This window comes from Oryzias latipes, chromosome 16, assembly GCF_002234675.1.
Source record: "Oryzias latipes chromosome 16, ASM223467v1".
NCBI lineage: Eukaryota > Metazoa > Chordata > Actinopteri > Beloniformes > Adrianichthyidae > Oryzias > Oryzias latipes.
The window spans coordinates 24,387,317-24,406,366 of NC_019874.2; the positions used below are offsets into that span (position 1 = coordinate 24,387,317).

General features: G+C 37.0%; 1 protein-coding gene across 4 annotated transcripts in view; it reads right to left on the bottom strand.

Moving 5' to 3' along the window:
- Window positions 1–1,880: 1,880 nt before the first annotated feature.
- LOC101169232 (sodium/hydrogen exchanger 1) overlaps window positions 1,881–19,050 on the bottom strand; it is a 31,293-nt gene continuing 14,123 nt past the window's right edge. For 2 of the 4 annotated variants that reach the window (XM_020710320.2, XM_020710318.2), the window contains exons 3-14: window positions 18,373–18,836; window positions 18,018–18,268; window positions 14,952–15,169; window positions 14,291–14,493; window positions 11,408–11,497; window positions 9,260–9,330; window positions 8,822–8,998; window positions 8,501–8,630; window positions 7,977–8,075; window positions 7,481–7,562; window positions 6,331–6,387; window positions 1,881–5,992 (exon numbers count right to left, since the gene is read on the bottom strand). In XM_020710320.2, the coding sequence (XP_020565979.1) occupies window positions 5,703–5,992; window positions 6,331–6,387; window positions 7,481–7,562; window positions 7,977–8,075; window positions 8,501–8,630; window positions 8,822–8,998; window positions 9,260–9,330; window positions 11,408–11,497; window positions 14,291–14,493; window positions 14,952–15,169; window positions 18,018–18,268; window positions 18,373–18,836 (2,132 nt within the window). In that variant the 3' untranslated portion in view covers window positions 1,881–5,702. The remainder of the gene's footprint in view (window positions 5,993–6,330; window positions 6,388–7,480; window positions 7,563–7,976; window positions 8,076–8,500; window positions 8,631–8,821; window positions 8,999–9,259; window positions 9,331–11,407; window positions 11,498–14,290; window positions 14,494–14,951; window positions 15,170–18,017; window positions 18,269–18,372; window positions 18,837–19,050) is intronic. The other 2 variants (XM_023964016.1, XM_011485664.3) reach the window with 2 other exon arrangements.

The window sequence follows — 19,050 nt, forward strand, 5'->3', positions numbered from 1 at the left end:
CAAATGTTTAGGAATCTGTGTAAAACCCTTTGAACAGCCTCTGTGTGTGGAATCTGCTTTCTAAATACACTTTCCATGACTGACATGTTTCTTTTGAATGGAAAGTATAACGTGAGATTACTATGATGCCTCAAGAAAAGAGATTATTTTCCAAATTTGATCCAATTTTTTTATTCTAATACTTTAAAATATAAAAATATAAAAGACAAAGATTTTAGGTTTGTATTTAATATTTAATAAGCAGAATGACACCTGCAGTTTTTAAAATATCCTAAGGAAGAACAATTTAATGCTAATTAAATAATTTAAAAAAAGGAAATATATATTCTTGTTCCCACTATTTTAACGCAAACAAATAGCTAGTATTTCTTTCTAATTGTTAATTTTAAAATGTCAAAATAAAACTTGCTTTGGGATGTAGTTTTTTTTGTTTCTCCCACAAAATAATCTCACTATCATAAATATGTAGCAGTAGGAAAGATTCCCCCCCAGAATGTTCCATGTTTTTCTATTATTTCCAGGTCGATAGGTGCTTCAATGATCAATTCAAACAAATAGTAAATGCCATAAAAGTCATAAAATCTGGACTCTTGATTGACATCTGCATCTGTCATCTAAACTTAAGGATCATTTGAAACTCTTAGAGCTGCTTTATGGATTTGAACCATTTGTCAACTAAAATGAAAACAACTCAAAATTAATATATGACAACTAATAAAATACCACAGTAATAGATATATACCGTAATATGAAGAATTTCAATAGTAGGTGGTTTGTGGTAGAAAACACAGGATCAAACTGTGCTCTTCTCCTTTTTGCTTTCCAGCTGTGACACAGACTTGCATCATGGTACAGATCTCTGGGGAAGGATGACTTACATGACAGCAGTATTGATTTAAGCTTCAGCAGCACTGGAGCCTCCATCATTGGGAAGTAAGAAGAAATGAGATCATTTTTTACCAGACATCAAATCTCTGGAAGCACTCTCATGCTGAGGCATCCAGAATGAAGGCTCCTGAATGTGACGCTTAAAAAACAGAAGTTTAAAAAAAAAAAATCTCAGTATCAAACTAATCTGGGATTCTGTACATTATTTTTGAAGGCAGCCTGACTCTGTGGAGCAGAGGCAGATTGAGAAGCACATGCAGATGGATGCTTTCGGTCCAGATTTATTCACCCTAACTGACTTTGATCATTGTTAAACTGACAGTTTAAAGAATGATCAAATAATCAAAGCTGAATTATAGACCCACTCTGGTGAAAACGGTGTTTTTAATACATTTTGGTGGCATTTTTATGACAATGTAGGACAAATATAAAGAAAATCAAGCTTAAAATTACATTTCTGAGTACTTCTTTATTCAAATCACTGTGAAACAGGAGCAGATGGAAAAAATGTTGCTTGGAAAAGAGCGGATTGGTGATGAGAAGACGCTGGGCGGCCATTCTGATGCATCCACTAGTAGACGACTAGATCCACGTACGTCTTTGTTTTCCTCGTCTGAGCTGGAATCTGGCTCTAAACTGTGTGAGAGAGCGCTTAGCAACGGGAAGGGGGGCGGGTTGCTCTGTGCCAACGGTCCCACCCACGACTCAGAGGTACATTTTTAATGAACTCCTGCTGTTCTGCAGAAACAATTTCCTAGAATACAACAGAATGTTTTAATTTCAGCAAAATCATTTTTAAAACACCACTTGGAATGCTTTGAAAGTCCATCAATAGATGATCAGAGTGGGTCTTTAAGTTTGTTTTTCAAAATAAGTATTTTACTTATCTGCCGTAAAAGTACAGTTTCACATGATGTATGTATATAACAAGTATACATACATGTTACTTCTCAATCTCTGGCTAAAAAATAAAAAAAAACACAGATACATTAGTGTTATAAAGTAAAACTTTAATCATTTTCTAGTTACATTCATACTTTACATTGATTTTTTGTTATTGGTCTTTACAGTGGAATGCTGAGAACTGAGAATGATTTACTTGAAAGGAAATATTTGTACATTTTTTCATCGTCTGATACATTTTCTTTGTCCTTTTACATACAGTGAGTTCATTTACTATTAAAATAAAGAATATATGTCATTATTGCAATGTTGAAGTTCATGATATCAAAACAATTGACCGACACTCTCAAACAGGAAAAAAAAAGGACTTAAAGGGAGAATCGGATCCATTCATTCCATCACATTCAGCAACGTTTCTACTAAACCCAGAAGACACACCACCACCGTTCCTTTCATGCGTCGCCCGTTTCACCACATGTTGCACAAATCAAAGCCTTTTATTGCTTTCTCCAGCATCAGCTATTTGAGATAAAGGTACCGCTTCATTAAAGTGCTTTTTGTGGAAAATGGTGGAGAAAAAATGTCAATATGAATTCTTTTAGTGATGCATTTACTGGATGACTTTTGATTAGTTTCTCACCCAAATATCCACAGGAAAAAAACAACCAAAATCAAAGAAAAACAAAAGTTTAACTCAAAAATAAAAACTTGCAAAATCAAATCAAATATTAAAATAAAACTTAAGTTAATGTAAATAAAATATCTTTGTTATTTAGTGGCTCTTAAATTAAAGCTACAGCTTCAATAATCAGACAGAAATAACTAAAATAATTAATCCAATACAGAGTTTTTCCCACTAGCAGAAAGAAAAAAAAATATTTTAAACAACACATTCAAATGTTTGATCAGAGCAAGAAGAAACACTCAAACTCCTCAAATAAATCTGTACAGATAAAGCACTCGGTGGGTTTAAAGCACAGATGAATAGAGGAAATGAAGGTGTGAATGCTGGGGACATCGCTTTTCTTTTACAACTTGACAAAAATAAATAAAAATTCTACATAAATCCAGTGTAAAGAGACTTAACTGATCATTTGTTTGACTAGTAAACAGAAAACTATTTTTGTTTTATTTAGATTTGATTTGTCCACGTGCATAATAATTTACATAAGCATTTTAAATATATATTTACGTATAAGCTATATGGCTTTATAGTTTTGTGGATCAAGCATTACTACAGAGAATTCTGAGAATGTTTGCCCAAAACATGCATTTGGAATGAAAACTCAAAGTATGAAAATATTGTTGTCTTTCTTTATTTTTAATAAATTAAAGTCTTTGGAATAAAGCAATGGAACTTTTTATCTATTTTATTTTCTGCTAAATGTAAAATGTCCTTTAAGTATACATTATAATAATAATAAAATCCTCTTGTGGGCTCATTCTCAGCGTGATACACTTTGCAGTCACACAGGTTTAAAAATATCCCTAAAAAATAGGAATGACAGCAGTAGAGAAGCCGTATGGCACATCTGGAAAAATAGGGGGAAAAAGTTTTAAAGCACACGTGCAGAAGACGTGTCGTCTTTAGCTGCAGCTTACACGCCAAATTCAACGCTGCCATTAACAAGACGTTTTTGGGCGAGTTTTAAAGAAAACCTTTTATGTTTCCTCTCCTCTCTCGTTGGACTTTTCAGACATACAGTTCTGTGGTCAAAAAACAGGAAGTTAAATGTTAGAAGGTTTAAATCCCACATCTACCAGTTCACTTCCTAAAACCCAGGAGGATGGTTACGGTAAATGTCATAGCAAAAAAAAAAAAAAAAAAAAGTGAGACCTTCATGGATGTTTAAAGAGAAAAATGGAATGAAATGAGGGCTGCTGGGTAACTCGGCTGTAACCCGAACTATCTGGAAATAAGAGGATCAGGAAAGACTGAGTCGTCTTCAACACCCAGAAAGCAGGAACAATGACTCACTCAGGTCTATCGGGGTCAGAGTAAGGCCTCTGAATGGAGTGATATTAGGTTTCGGTGAGGTATTACCTGTGGGCGTGAAATTCAATTTTACCAGCAGCACCTGAGCCCAGATGGATGGAGAAAAAACAGAAACAGAGAGCAGACTGAACACACTGCAGAATTACGAGGGAAGATTGTGGTGACAACATTACATTATCTCACACAGAATTCTTTGATATGATCTCAAGAAAATCTTTTTTTTTTGGCTTTATACCCAGAAATACATTGATCTCTTTTAGTTTTTTCTCATGAGGAAAAGTCAGGTGTTTTCTGTGTTTTCTAAAGCAGATTTAACCACCATCCCATCAACATTCCTTTTTTTTTTTTTGACCACTACAGAATTCTTCCTAGTCCTCTGAATTAAGTCACTGAGTTTATTTATTTTTATTTAATCAGTTTTTATGCTAAAACAAAACTCATACAATAAAGCTTCCTTTTGTAGGAATTTCTAATAATAGAGGAAATTATGCATTATACATCCTTGTATGTAGAAAAATTATGAGAGTTGCTTATATGCACACTTTTGTTTTCATGTTCATAATCTGAGTCCTACGGTTCTGTAAGAAAACATGGTCATGTTTGTTTCCTATATTTCCTTTACATGAATGTCAGAATGTTTACAGTGTTTTACTCAGAGAGGAGTGAAGTCCAAAAGGTCAGACAGTGTATTTACACTATAATACATTATTCCGGTGAACATTTCTCTGGTCTTCAGGCCCACAAAGCTTCAAATGAAACCTTTGTCCTTCCTGAAATTTAAGTTCTCTTAATGCCCATCTTGAATAATAAATTAGCAACAAACAGGGATATCCAAGTCTGAATAAAAGGTTTTTACAGGTCGTGCTTTAAAAAAAAAAAGGACTGACACATCTGTACTGCATAGAAAGGTTGTTTTTTTTTTGCCATGACAGGCCCACAGTCTTAGACTCTGAAGGTTGACGGGGTATCAGTGAACCGCTGTCCAAAGAAAAGACATTTGTGGAAATTTTGTGTGCATGATAGTGGATGAGGGCTTGGAAGTCAAACATGAGTGGCTTAGACTGATTATAACTGGTTAAAAAGCTATATTGAGTTAATAAAGGGCAAATCTACCTTAAAATGAGAAGTTTAAAGGGTAATCTATGGACAAGATAAACATAAGTGTGGGTTTGAACAGATAAACATGGAAATCAGTAAACACAACAAGCCATCCCTGGTTTGAATTAACTGACCAACTTTCCTACAAAACTGCAGGATTTCTCAAGCCATCCAAACGAGTTTTCCAGCCTAGCATTAAACATCTGTTGTCCTCTGTTAAAAATAATAATAATAATAAAATCAGCTCTTTGATCTTCATCCCACTCATAAAGGAGAAAGTAAATTCTAATTTAAAAAAAAAACATGAAATGAAAAAACAGTTTCAAAGAAGACTGAGAAAAATGCACCAAGTACTAAGATCTGACATCAAATAAGGCCAAATATTTTGAAGGAGCTACATCTAAATGTCTAGACATCCAGCATTTGTAAAGTGGCAGACAAAAAGTGAAAAACCAGCAGTTGGTTTTGTTGGTTCTCGTTAGGACAGCTGCGTGTCCCAGCAAACATTAAATATAACCGTAAAAGCAGTCAGAAAATAACATCTGGGACTTGAACAGTCCAAACCTTTGGTAATGCATAGGTCTTTCCTGAACTTCTCCGGCTTTCAACCACTACATCCCTCATTTTCTCAGACAGCAGGTCCAACAGCGGCTGTCGCACCTCTGCCTTTCCACAAAGTCATGGCTCTTTTTCCACTCATGCTTCTTTGATGTCGTCTTTTTGCTTCAAGCTCCTACAGCAGTTTTGGCTCGTTTCTTGCTGAACTACTAGCATTCTTTTTGGAGCCGTGCAGCCTGAGCTCTTTGGCCCTGCTTTTTTAGGGCAAGAACGGGTCATCCTCACCTTCGTCTGCGCTGGGTCCGGGGTCGCTCAGGCACCTCGTGAGCTTCTGCGGATCTTTTGCGTCCTCCTCCTCACTCTGCTTCCTCGGGGGAGCACTAGGCCCTGAAGGAAGCTTCATGGTGAGACCCGTGTCCTCGTCTTTCTCCTTGTCCTTTCTGAACTCATCCATGATGTTGACAGAGTCTGGAGACTGCGGGGAGGCCAGCTCCACCTGGATGGTTGGAACGTCAACCGGGTCTGGCTTCACATTATAGGCTTGTGGATCTACAGAAAAAGAAAAAAACTAAATCAATTAACTGTAACTATAAGATATGAATCTATACATCTGACCAACATGCTACACACAAATACTGGCTTTACTAGATGGAAACGAGCTTCAACACAAACACAGAAATAAATCAAACTGTAAAGTTAGTGGGCTGTTTTGGGTGCAGAACATGCCAGAACCCATCTGTGTGGTTTAAAGTGTTAAAAAAGAAAATTCCATTCAGCTGACATGCACATCGGCGTGTCAAGGTGGTCTCTTCATTAGTAACTAAAAATCAAACATGCGTGTTAGAACTGCTGTTGGCTTCTGACTTGCCTGTACACTCACTACATACCTGAAGTTTGTTTCTTTCCATTCTGTTGCTCATCAGGTTTAAAATCTGTTTGTCTGCCTAAAATAAAAACCACACTTTGGTTTACGTGCTGGTTGGCTCATGCAAACACGTTTCTAAAAGCTCAGGAATATGGACTGCAGCAGTTGTGAGTAGTAGCAGAGCTTTCAGCTTTGACTGGCTCAGCTTGTAAAGCAAAAGTATTGTGAGCACATTGAGGACAGAACCTCCTGATCGGCAAACTGGGGTCAGGGTTCCTTCAATTAAAACAAAACAAAAGGGTCTGTGAGGAAGAACGTGATTCTGGTCTGGCTGTGGAACACAGGACCAGCTCTTCAAAGCAGGGCTGTCAAACACAAAATGATGCCACCATTCTATTTCAGCAGAGAACTGAAGAGCTGCATTATGGGATCTGTAGTGCATATGTTATCAGTGCTACATGTCACTGGGCCATTAATAACAATAATATAAAATGATCTTGCAGGTTGTATATAATTCCACAGCAGGCCTCGACTTTGACACGTGTGATTCCGAGGATCCAGAAGGACTCATGAAGGCTGACACATTTGGGGACTTGTTCATGCTTCTGGTGACCCAAAGTGAGGCTCATTGTTAGCCAGGGTTAACCTTTTGTCATCAGTTCAGTTATTCTTTTATGAAGAGAATAATTTGGTAAATGATGGTTTGGCTTTGGGAGCCTTGAGATTCCATCTCTGCTGTTTGAAAATAACAAGGGCCTTTCTGCTTCATTGGTTTGCAGCTGACTGTAAAGCAACCGTTATAAAAAATAAAAAAAAAATAAAAAATCAGAACATCCACATCTGAGGATGACAGTAGAAAGAAGGTGGAATTGCCCCTCTGGGTTAGAACTGAGCCCCCTTCCTCTTTGGAGGCATCAGAATGATCTGCTTTCAAGCACAGAGAGGATGGAACGACTGCAGTGATGCGGACTTTACTGCAGAAAAACTGGAACAGGTAAATCTGGGCTGCCTTACCAAGACTGCTTTCTCGACAACCTGAAGCCCAGACAAGTGGAAGATAATGGAAGGAGTTTGTCAACCAAATAAAACATGTTAATTGATGTTTTTAGAGCCCATTAGTGAGATGGTGAAATAGCAGCTGAACTCCAAAGGCTACTGTTGGTCAGTATTACCTGAGGCCAGCCTGGCTCTGCGCAGCGTTGGAGAGTCAGAAGTAGCTACAGGCACTGACAGGTAGTTATTCATCTCTTTTATCTGGCAGAGAGAAAAGTGACAGATTTTTATGTTGGAAAAAGAAAACCGTTTACATTCAACAATGCAATCCAATACAATTAAAAATGACTCTGTATCTTTTAGAACTCTAATCGAAATTAGTTGATACTTTCCGAGAAATTCCCTGAACTCTGCAAATGCATTAGGTGTATCCCATTTAGTCTGAACACGAATGAATTTCATTTAGCAATTACAGGCTGATGAAATGTGAGACTGTCCCACTCAGCCGTGGGAATAAATCAGCTCAGAGTTGTGTCGGGAAATTCAATTTAGACTAATTAGAGCTCAAATGATGGTTCTTTTTAACGGTTAGTGGCTCAGTATGAAATGCACGGATTCTCTGCGGTCGGTGGAACCGTCACCGAAGGCTATCTTGATTTAAGAGGCATTTCCCACCTTCTTCTCCAGCTCAAACATCTTCTGCTTCTTGAGGAGGTCATTCAAACCCTCCTCATAAGGATCCGCCACCAGAGTGTGTCTGTTGTAGGAGCGCAGCTGAAATATAAACGACAAACAAATAAAGTACTTAGATTAGTAAAGGAAAACCATGCTGAGTTTTTATACTTCCGTTTATCTCCCCACTTGTAGAAAACCAAAGTATTGTAGGTAGACATTTGTGTTATTGAGCCCCTCTTTCCATCCATTTTCTATAGCCACTTAGTCCTAGGTGAGGGCGAAGTTCACACTGGACAGGTCGCCAGTCCATCCAGACTAATTAGACCAGCAACCGCACACACTCATTCACACCTGAAGGACAAGCCTGTTTTTGGACTGTGAGTGGAAAACCAGAGAGCCGGCAAACTCCACACGGAAAGTACCCAGCCTGGATTTGAACCAGGACCTTCTTGCTGCCCTCTTCAGCCCCCTTATATATTATTAAAAGAATGAAAGCGCATGAATTCGTGTGAAAGTAACGTTACCCTCTGCCGGGTCCTCTGAAGGTTGCTCCTGAGGATCTTCCTGATCTCCTCCTCCCGGGATTTGGGCAGCTGTGGGAGAACTCTCTCTCTAGGCTCAGGAGCTGGAGGAGGCTTCTTGGGTTGAATGTTCCTAAAAATAAACAAAACCAAATTAAAAACTATAAATGCTTGAAAAAAATACACATTGAAAGAAGTCGGCATTTTTTCTTAAAACATGTATTTTAAGAAATCAGGCATTTGAAGGCAGATATAATGTGCACCATCTCTTTAATAGCAAGAACAAATACTGAAACATAGAACATGGGGCTTATGAGTACTCACTGAATGGAAACTGTGGAAGGCAGAGCAGAAGAAAGCTTGCCTCCCGCTCCACTCTCCACCAGCTGAATGGCCTGTTTGAACTCCAGTTTGTGGTAGAAGGCAATGAGCTGTGGCTCCTTCGAGCGCTCCCCTGCTATCAGCCATTTCTTCACATACTTCCTATTGAAGCGGTTCATTCTGCAATGAAAACAGAACGACAGATGTAGCACAGAGTAAATCATAACACAACAAAAACAGTAAAAAAAAAAGGGTGAAGTACGCTACTGCTGCTAATAATTCAGTATTAAAGGTTTTTCTGTTATCTTTGGAGCCACAAAGGAATGAAAATCCTGTCATATTTAGTACATTTAGGAACACTTGTTTTTGCCTTGCTTAGTTTACCATCATCTTAAACAAATCAGTGAAAATGCTGCTCATATGTGTCTTTGAAATCCATACTTGTCTTTCCAGTGGTGGTGTCCATAGTGTCCACAGATATCTTCAATTCCTGTCAGCAGGTGATCAAGAAACTGCAGATTCAAAGTAGAAAAGAAGTAAGAAAATCAGTAAAAACAAAATAATTCCCCTAGGTTGAATCTTTGGACTAAACACCACCAAAATAACAATGATAATATTTTAATTCCCGTAAAGTGATGTGTTTAAGATCAATGTGGCTGACCACATGTGCCACTGCAGTTGCAGTACCATTACAAACCACTGGAGGCTTTGTCATTGCAGATGTTACTGCAGCATTTGATCCATAACTGTAAGTGTCAATATGGAAAAGCCTACTATTTTAGACAAGTATTATTTTATTAGATTTAAGGATTCATTTGTTTTTTATAATATATTTTAATATAACTTTACATCAACCGTAAATGAGAAGTTTGTCATAAAATATAAGAAAATTGTGGATTATAAAAAATTAACAGTAAAAATAGAATTCTTTTGCTCTCATCAAAAAGGATTTTGAATTCAAAAAAGTGTTTTCCACTTCCCCAACACATCTTACAACTACATCAAACATTGATCGCACACAGAGGCCATCAGTTAATACAAGTGTGCACAGTTTTGCGTTTTAATCCCGCTTGAATTTACACAGGACTTCGATTGTCCCGAGGCCGATCTGTAGAAACTGTTCATGGTTGTGTTTTTTTGTTTTTGTGCAAGCGATTGTTGTGTAATTCCAATCCCCCTTCAGCCCTGCCATAAAAGTTTTTGTATAGAGAATCTGAACATCCAGCACATTTTAGTATAGTTTATCGTTTTCTTTTTTGAATAAAATGTTGGACCAAAGATTAGACCATACAGTGTTGAAAACACTAAAAAACAGACTTTCAGCTACGAGAGCCAGCATGATTGTTAACAACGGCTATTTTTATACGACTTGCATAAAAGAAAAGAGACTGACCGTACTGACTTGATGAAAGCAGCAGAGTGCCCGCTCTGACAACCATGAATATGTTGCACATTTTGGATGTTGCCACCTCATGCCCTCACATAGTTGGTGAATGACAGCCCTACTGTTGCTATAGTAACAGGTCATTATGTAGAGCTACATAAGCTATTTGATTGATTTTTATGAAGACTCTACCTCCAAAGAAAACTGCCGTAGGTTTCTGATGAGGGCTTTAAACACTCAAAATCAGCTCACATCATGATGACGTCTTTCATTACACAAACATAAACCCTGGAGGTTTTGGTTCATAAATCTAAGTTCTTAATGCAAGCCTGGGGTGTAAAAGCTGTTGTGTGTTATAAATGTTCAAATTATGTTTAATATGTTTTTTTTTACTTTAAAATTAGAAGCCTTCAACTATTTTTAGAAAAATAAATCATTTTGAAACACAGAAAGTTTACAAAAATAAATTATTATTGATACAAATCAGAATAAATGATACTAAGACAACACTAACATTAAATCAAATTTTTTAGGATCTTTATGAGTAAAGTGGACGCCAGGAGTCTAATAACTGCATGTGATGGGCAAAAAAGGAATCTCAGATTCTATTACAAAAGAAATAAATAAAACAACTTCATGTCAGAAGCCTGACTTTGACTTGTAAATTTTGCCAAATTGCAGGCTGGAGTCTCTGCTTTAGATTTCTCTGGTGTTTTGCAGAGAAGAAGCCATTAGGGGTGATGGTGACTCATTACTGAAACCCTAGGAGAGTTGTGTGTGCAGCTTATATGAGCTGCTATCATATCTGTTAGAAGCATCACAATGGATGGATGTGCTGTCTTTTAAATTAAGGCTAAATAACAAAAATATGAATTATGCATAAAGATGATTTTTTTTGCAACCTCAGGGCTCTGCAGTCAAAATATGAAGTACCACCACACAGCCAGCGGGTGGAACCAATGATCAATATTCAATAATGAATGGAGGAGGCTCCAGGAGCCTGTTGGTGAGAAGAAATGTCACATTTTCAACATCTACAAAAACTACATAATTCCTGTTTATTCAGGAGGTGCCTTAATGCCCAGCTTTGTTTTTCTGTATTTGATCAAAGAAAAAGTGGAAGATCTTCTGGCATGTTAAGCAGCAGCTACAAAACAAAAAAAAAAACAACCAGCTGGAAAACCCAGAAGTACATGAGGCAGTACCTGGATGTGGATCTCTTCGTTTATGGAGCGCTTTGCCTCTTGCTTCTTTTTCACAGCCAGCAGCTCCACAAGGGGTTTAATAGTCATACCCTTCAGAGAAAATGAGGAAAACAAACATGAATGAACAATGTAAACCCTGCCCGAGCATAGAAAATAGGTCATCATCAGAAACTCTTATCAGACTTTTCTCCACATCAGAATAATATTTAACAAACAGAAAACTCTGTCTTATACAGCTTGATAAGAGCTCACCACTTCCATAAATAAAATGTAGTAGTAAACCAACTGTTTATAACCCAAGGATGTTATAATCTATGGAAATTTTACTTGTTTATTTGCCTGTCTGTTGTCAACATAAAGCCTTTTCTTTTGTGTGACAATAAAAAATGTTGCCAAAGCATGATCAACAATCTAAGAGGCCGTCAGATTTCATTAAGAAAAATCAGCAAATGAAGGACTGTTTCTCACTAAAACTGCATCTCCAACACAGACACACACACACACACATACCCACACACACAGACACACACACACAAATAGGTGATAACCCTCACAGTCACAGCAGACTGCCAACATGGCTGTCTGCACAGACAAACATCCAAGTCAGTGCAGTGAAGATCCTTTCACTTAGTTTGCTTAGTTTGACATTTTTAACATGATGTGATTTCTGGAACGAAGCTTGTATGCAAAAATTAATAAAAAATAAAAATACAAACCTAATAAAATCACATCTCTTTTTTCCTCAATTTAAGATTAAACATCACTTTATATACATGTGGATGGGAAACAAGAGAGGATTCTGGTAAAATTCTTCCAAATAAATAAATAAAAAAACAGGGGGAAAAATGCTTCAAGATCACAAATTTATCTTTCAGTCTGATTTATGGTCAATTCAGATGATGACTTGGTGTGCCCGGCCAAAGTTTTACTGCAGCATGATGAAGGACTTTCTTTGTCTGCGCAGTCTGAGCTTAAAGTTGAAGTGTTCCTCGTCCTAATGAGATTGAGTGCTGCTGCCATGGTAACTGCAGCTGGAGACTTCTGTTACTTAATATCTTTGTTTACTACATAAATTGCATGTTATGTAGTCTTAGATGCATTTCACTTGTTTAACACAAAGAGATTCAAAGATTTCCATTAAAATCTAAAATACTTAAAGAAATGCTGTTTTAAAGGTTGTGATATTATTTCAGTCAGTTTTAGTTCCTAAAAGTTAGGATCCATAACTTCTGTACCTGTGCATTGTTTAGATATACATACATAGACATTTATAACTCAAAGTGTGGGCAAATATCTGCATCAAATAACATTTACACAGTTCTAAATCGATCATTTCCTTGACATGTCTAATTCCACACTGAGTTTGACTTTCACAGCAGATGGTGGAGGGTTTCTGTTAAACCTGAGCCCAGAAGCATCACTAAAGTTTGTATCAAATCAGGTCTCTGCAGAGAGCAACAGCAGATGTCTCGAGTTTTTATCAATGTAGCTCCAGGTCTCAGTCAAAATTCAAGAAATCTTCCTTTATGTTTGTTTTAGACACTCAGTCACAGCGATTTTGCTGAGGAAACAAATCAAGGTTAATGTAAATGGTTAATCTGGTTTTGATCTTATTCATTTTGTAAGACTGCTTAATTAAATCCAAAATCTGAACAGCCAATCTAAAATAGTCTCTACACAATAACATCTATGTGAAGAATCACATTTATCCAGGATGGTACTTTGATTTTGAATTAATTTAGAATTGAGAAAGCTTCTAAGAGCCAAAACATCATCAGCTTATTTAAACTAAGTTGAGAGGAAAAAAATCTGCCATTCCAGGGGTTCGTGACCTTTAATGCCAAAAGGGCCAGTTTCTACTGACAAAAACCCAGAAAGAGCAGCAAAGTCCCACTTTACCCCACTTTATGTTTTTGTGGCCATTAAGCCACTCATTTATAAAATGTACCTTTTGAAGATTAATATATATATTTGAATTACAACAGTCATATATATATATATCAATTTAAACTTTTTTTTTTTACTTTTGACAGTAGCACAAGTAATTTTCAAAATAAAGTACACCCTTTCAATTAAGATCCTGCTGCTGCAAATCTAGTTGAATTATTTGACTTTGGTGCCACTTTATTCTTTATCTTCTTTTACTCTCAATTATTTAAAATGAAAATATTGGCAAAGAACCTATTTTTTTATTCATACATGTAAATGTAATTCTAAACTAAGAACTTTGCCTTTGAACAGCTACTAGACACTGTTGTGCAGTAAAAGAGAAGAATATGTGCTTTCATTTTATTCTAATAATAGATCATTCTGAATCTTTTTGTAATTATATTTGTCTGTTATCTGATGTGTTAAAAATTGAAACAATAATTTATTTAACAAACTAACCAAAAGCATTCATCTATTATTTATTGAAATCATTAGCATTTTTCATCACAGCCAAAGAGCCACAATGAGCTGCATGTGGCTCTGCAGTCTGAGGTTGCAGTCCCATGTGCTAGATGACATTTTTTAATGAATGAGCAGGAACCAGGCAAAACATATTAACTAAAATGAGGTTTAGAAACTAATCAAATAGGAGTTTTGTGTAGACGGTCAAGCCCTGAACTAAACTGAGGTAAACTAAAGATGATCTATGAGCGTTCAAACCAACACATGGAAACATTCAAACTAAATGGATGACATGCAAATATTCATCACTAAATGCAACCAAATCAACATGTTTCCTAAAATCAGACTGAAATATTTATATGTATACAAACAGTAAACATTAAAAGCCTAAATAAAACAATAAACGATTAAGAGAATGAATTAATTCTCCTTCAAAAAAGATTCTCGTTAAAAGTGTTCCCACTTTGAAACTACGACTGCCTGCATCCGTACCTGAACAAAGACGGTGAAGAAGATGACGGTGATGATGGCCGTGAGGAAAATGTGCCTCATCTCTTCATCTTCGACTTCCAACAGGAAGCCGAGGGAAAAGGCGATTGCACCTCGAAGGCCACCGTAGGCCACGATGAACTGATCCTTGGTGGTCAGTTTGACGATGCGGAACTTGTTGATTATGAAGGTGAGACCAATCACACCTGATGAGAGAAAGTCACAATGCAGTTAGCTTTATAAAAGAGTTTGATTGATACATTATCAAGATAAACCAGTGTTTTATAAACTACACATTTCTTTGTTGTTTTGTTTCAGTTTGATGTTATTTGTGCATTACAAAACAAAAAAAACTATTCAGAAAAAAATCGTTTTTTTTTATTTGTTAATAAACAAGTAATGATGAAGAAAAACCTTTCAGTTGGCTTATCCTAAGCCTGATGTAATGTAATAAATCTATAAATAATAAATCCCTTGAATTTAGCACAATAGGTAAGAATTTTAGCATCTGTAGTATTAAAGCCACTTAAAGGTTAACAGCTTTACAATTCTGATTTCTTTAATCCTCTACCCAAGTGAAAAAGAGATTGGACACAAGTTTTTCAAATAAACTTCCCGACATCTGTATGCTACATTCAATCAAAAGCAAAGTTGTTGTGCTGACCTATGACACGTGCGACCAGACACAGAAAAACAGTGGATGTGACAAAGATCCAGTTCCAGTTGTGAGGCCCTCCGACTGTTGCGACACCAAGAAGGATAAAGATCAACGTCTCACTGACGCTGCTCCACATTTTCAGGAAGTACTTGATGGTGGTGTGGGACTTGTGAGATATGTTAGCCTCCACATAAGGTCGCATCACAGCTCCGCACGCGATTAACCTGAGCAGAGAAAGGGACATTCAGTTCAGAGCAAAGATGAGAACATTTTGGAGGTAGGCTTGTATTATGGGAATACTGTACATCGAAGTCTGAAAATAGACAAAGTATCATAGTCATGAAAAATATGACTCATTAAAGAGATGATTTAAAATGAAAAAATATTAAAATGAATTTAATTTCTAACGCTGATTCTATGTTCAGTGGAACTTAGGTTGGTTTAATGTTCACTTTAAATAAATATTTTAATCTAAAATAATCTACTGGAGAATGTTGTCATCGTGTGAAATCAACACGTTACAGCTTGGAAGGATAGAAAGATGGCAAGTTGTGCACCAGGAGACTTTGTGTCAAGAAAGAACACAACTTCCACAGTTTGGGATTACTTTGGGCTCCTTCCTCTCTGGTGGAGCAATGCTGTAAAGCAGTCTTCCCCAAATGTCACGACTTGCCCAAAGCACTTGTGTGTTCGCTGCAAACTGTTCATCCGAGCGCGTTTTCAGCACCGCAACATGCCGGCTTAAAGCCAAACAAAGTAAATATGATCGTTTTTCTGTCGAAAAATCTTCAGATTTTCAGCTGTTTGAAAACTTTCCTGATCAAAGTTTCTGGGTCTTTATTTGCTGCTATTTCAAGTTAAGTTTGTTCAATTTAATGAATTGTGTCCTTGCAGTTTTTTGCAGCGTGGGTTTGTTGTTAAAAATGGCTCAAATGCCAGAAAATTGCTGTGAATACTTTGTTTATTTGATGCTATTTACTGTTCCAATACATTTTTTATTATTTTTATATTAACACTTGCTTTAAATCAATGAAATATAATTTGCGATGGAAACATCAGTGTGAAAGAAGTGGGGGGGGGGGGTTGTGTGTAGGTTTACATTTTTCTTATTTTTGTGCTTGTTTATTTAATTTTCATGCTTGTTTTTATATTATTTTTTTTGTTTTAATGTAAAGCACTTTGTGTTATACTTTTATATGAAAAGTGCTTAATAAATAAAGTTTGATTTGATTTGATTCATTAAGGAAGTTCCTGAACTACTCAGTCTGCATTTCAACTAGTCAAAAGGGATTTCTACCAGCCTGATGCCTGATGACCACTTCTCTGTTGACTCGAGTTTTCATGTGAACAGGGTAAAAACAAAAACAGAATCTGGGTTTAAAACATCCCTCAAACTGTTGCAGCTCTGTGGAATTTAACCAATTTCCCCTGTTCTTAGAGATATGTCTGAGATTTTAAAGAATGTGTAAAAGAAATCTACAGGGGGTAAATTCCTTGTTCAACAAAAAATAAAGTTAAAAGACAGTTTTGATGTTCCTGGGAGAGGCAGGAAAGCAGGAAATCAGACCAAAAAGGGTTATTCCTCAAGGCCATAGTAGCTGTCCCTGACTTGCTGAAGACAAACCTCCTGTTAAAACTGTCAACAACCTCAAACAGGAAACTTACTGCCATGTACTGGTGGAAAAGATTCAAGTTAACCTCAAAAAATGATCAGACAACAATAAATTCTGACTTGATTAAAGTTGGTTGCAGTTTGTTCAACAGGGTTTATGATTTTTAATTTACCAAAGTTTACTTCCAAAGTTTAAAAATAGAACCAGAAAAACTTTTGATATTGTAGTATTCTCTCCTCTATGCATCAAAACCTGTATTTTTAATCAAAAAATAAATAAATATACTCAAAACCTATTTTATTTTACCTGAAGTTGGTTCCACTTAGAACTCTGGACTGAGAAAGTGCATATCATGAAAAAAAAAACAGTAAAATTCAATGTATTTAAAAAAAAGCTAATGAACATTTAAGTAATTTTTTTTGGCCCACTTGTCTAACAAAAACTTTCATGTAATATTAAGTTCCCACTGCATTATCTCCCTTGCGTCCTATTGTGATTGTCAGCCTGCTGTGAATAAAGTTTAGCATTTCTAGAAGCCCCTATTTAGCTTAAGGTTTACAAATACGGGGTAGTTACTGTACAAGAAATCGCAAATATATCGTTATCGCGATATCAAGCAGTGCAATACGTGTATCGTAAAGGTGGGAAATAAATGGTCACCTTTCATTTTCTTAACCGTTTTATCCCTTTCGGGGTCACGGGGCTGCCGGAGCCTATCCCGGCCACTTGTGGGCGAAGGCATAAATGGTCACCTTAAATAAGTTAAAACAATCTTATGGCAGCTTGAAGTACGTAACGAATCAAATAAATCTCTTGACCAATCAGATGGAGACTTCACATTGTTGACCAATCGGATGGAGCCCTTTTATGTGAGATGCTCCCCTCCTTTGTGAACTAGGATCATTTGGAATAAAATTTAAACAATGTTTACTCTTATTTAAATTAAACTGTTGCAGGAAATTATGTTTTTGGTTGATTTGCTATGTGTCCATGTGCCGCAAGTTATATCATCATTGCACTACTGATCACCAACACAGCAAATTATCTTCATAACCTGCAGCCCTAGTAGTTACATGTCCAAACAGTATGTGGTTGGTTGCAAACTGCAGGCTACAACCACCCATTAATGCATGCAGTCACAAGGAGATAGAAAACCAACAGCATTCCTCAAATGTGCAGCAGGCTTATTTGACTGCAATAAAACAGCAGAATTTCAAACATTCCAATTTAGTTTTCTCTCTGTGTATATTAAAGCTCTGACAATAGACCATCTAAATGTTCCACTAAAAATTCACCAATTGTCAAGTAAAGCATGCTAACCCACTCACAATTACAAATGCTATGCTGACAACTAAAAATAACTAAATAATCACCTCCCTTTGTGTTTTTTGAGGCAATAAAGTCAAGAATTCTTTGTTTTTTGTGTGTGCGGATTTATTGTCACTGCTAGTAAACTCACGCCATGATGCCGGACAGGTGGAACAGCTCTGCTGACAGGTAGGCGATGTAGCTGTACACAAAAACAAAAAGTGGCTCGATGACGCGCATGTGGGAGGTGAAGCGAGAGGTGAAGGCAGCCAGAATCCCATAGATGGCTCCCACTAAAACTCCACCGAACGCCACAATAAGGAAGGAGATGACTCCCAGAAAGCCATCCAACACTGTCACTGTGCCAAAGGCAGAGAACTCTTCAAATAGGTGGTAGAGTACCTAGTGAAGACAAAACAGACAGGTATAGATTAAATGGAAAATAAACATAGCAACAAAGCTGCTTTTTGTCACCTTATATTGTGTTTTTACTTTGGATCACTCACCACAGTCACTGCATCGTTGAGCAGAGATTCACCAAACACAAGGATGTGTAGCAGCTCATTGATGTGGATCTCTTCAAACACAGCGAGTACAGCTACAGGATCCACAGCAGAGATGATAGAGCCAAACAGCAGGCAGGACAGAAGCCCTAAGTGTGTCAGGCCAGCTGCAGGTATCTGACACACAGCAAACAGCACGCTCCCAATGAAGAAGGCATTCCACAGGGTCCCCACTACAGCAAACATGAGGATTGTACCAAGGTTCTCCATGAAGGGACGGATGGGTAAGAAATAACCAGCATCCAAGATGATGGGGGGCAGCAGGACTAGAAAAAAATTTCCTGAGTCCAGTTTAGGTAATTCTGACTCTCCAATCAGTTTGCTGAGTCCTCCAACCAGCAGGCCAACCACAATCAACAGGCAGCTTTCTGGGACAATACTGGACAGGCGAGGAACCAAATGAAATCCTGGACAAAAACAGGCAGAAATAGGAATATATGACATACTTAGAATAACTTTATGTTTATCATAGAAGGAAGTATCTGAATTAGCACAAATGTAAAGTCCCTGACAGAAAATGTAGTACAAGACTACAAATACTAGAACTAAAAATCTGATCAGAAAAGGCTGAATTGAAGAGGAACTAAAAAGACTGACGAGTTTCCGACTTTACATAAGTGA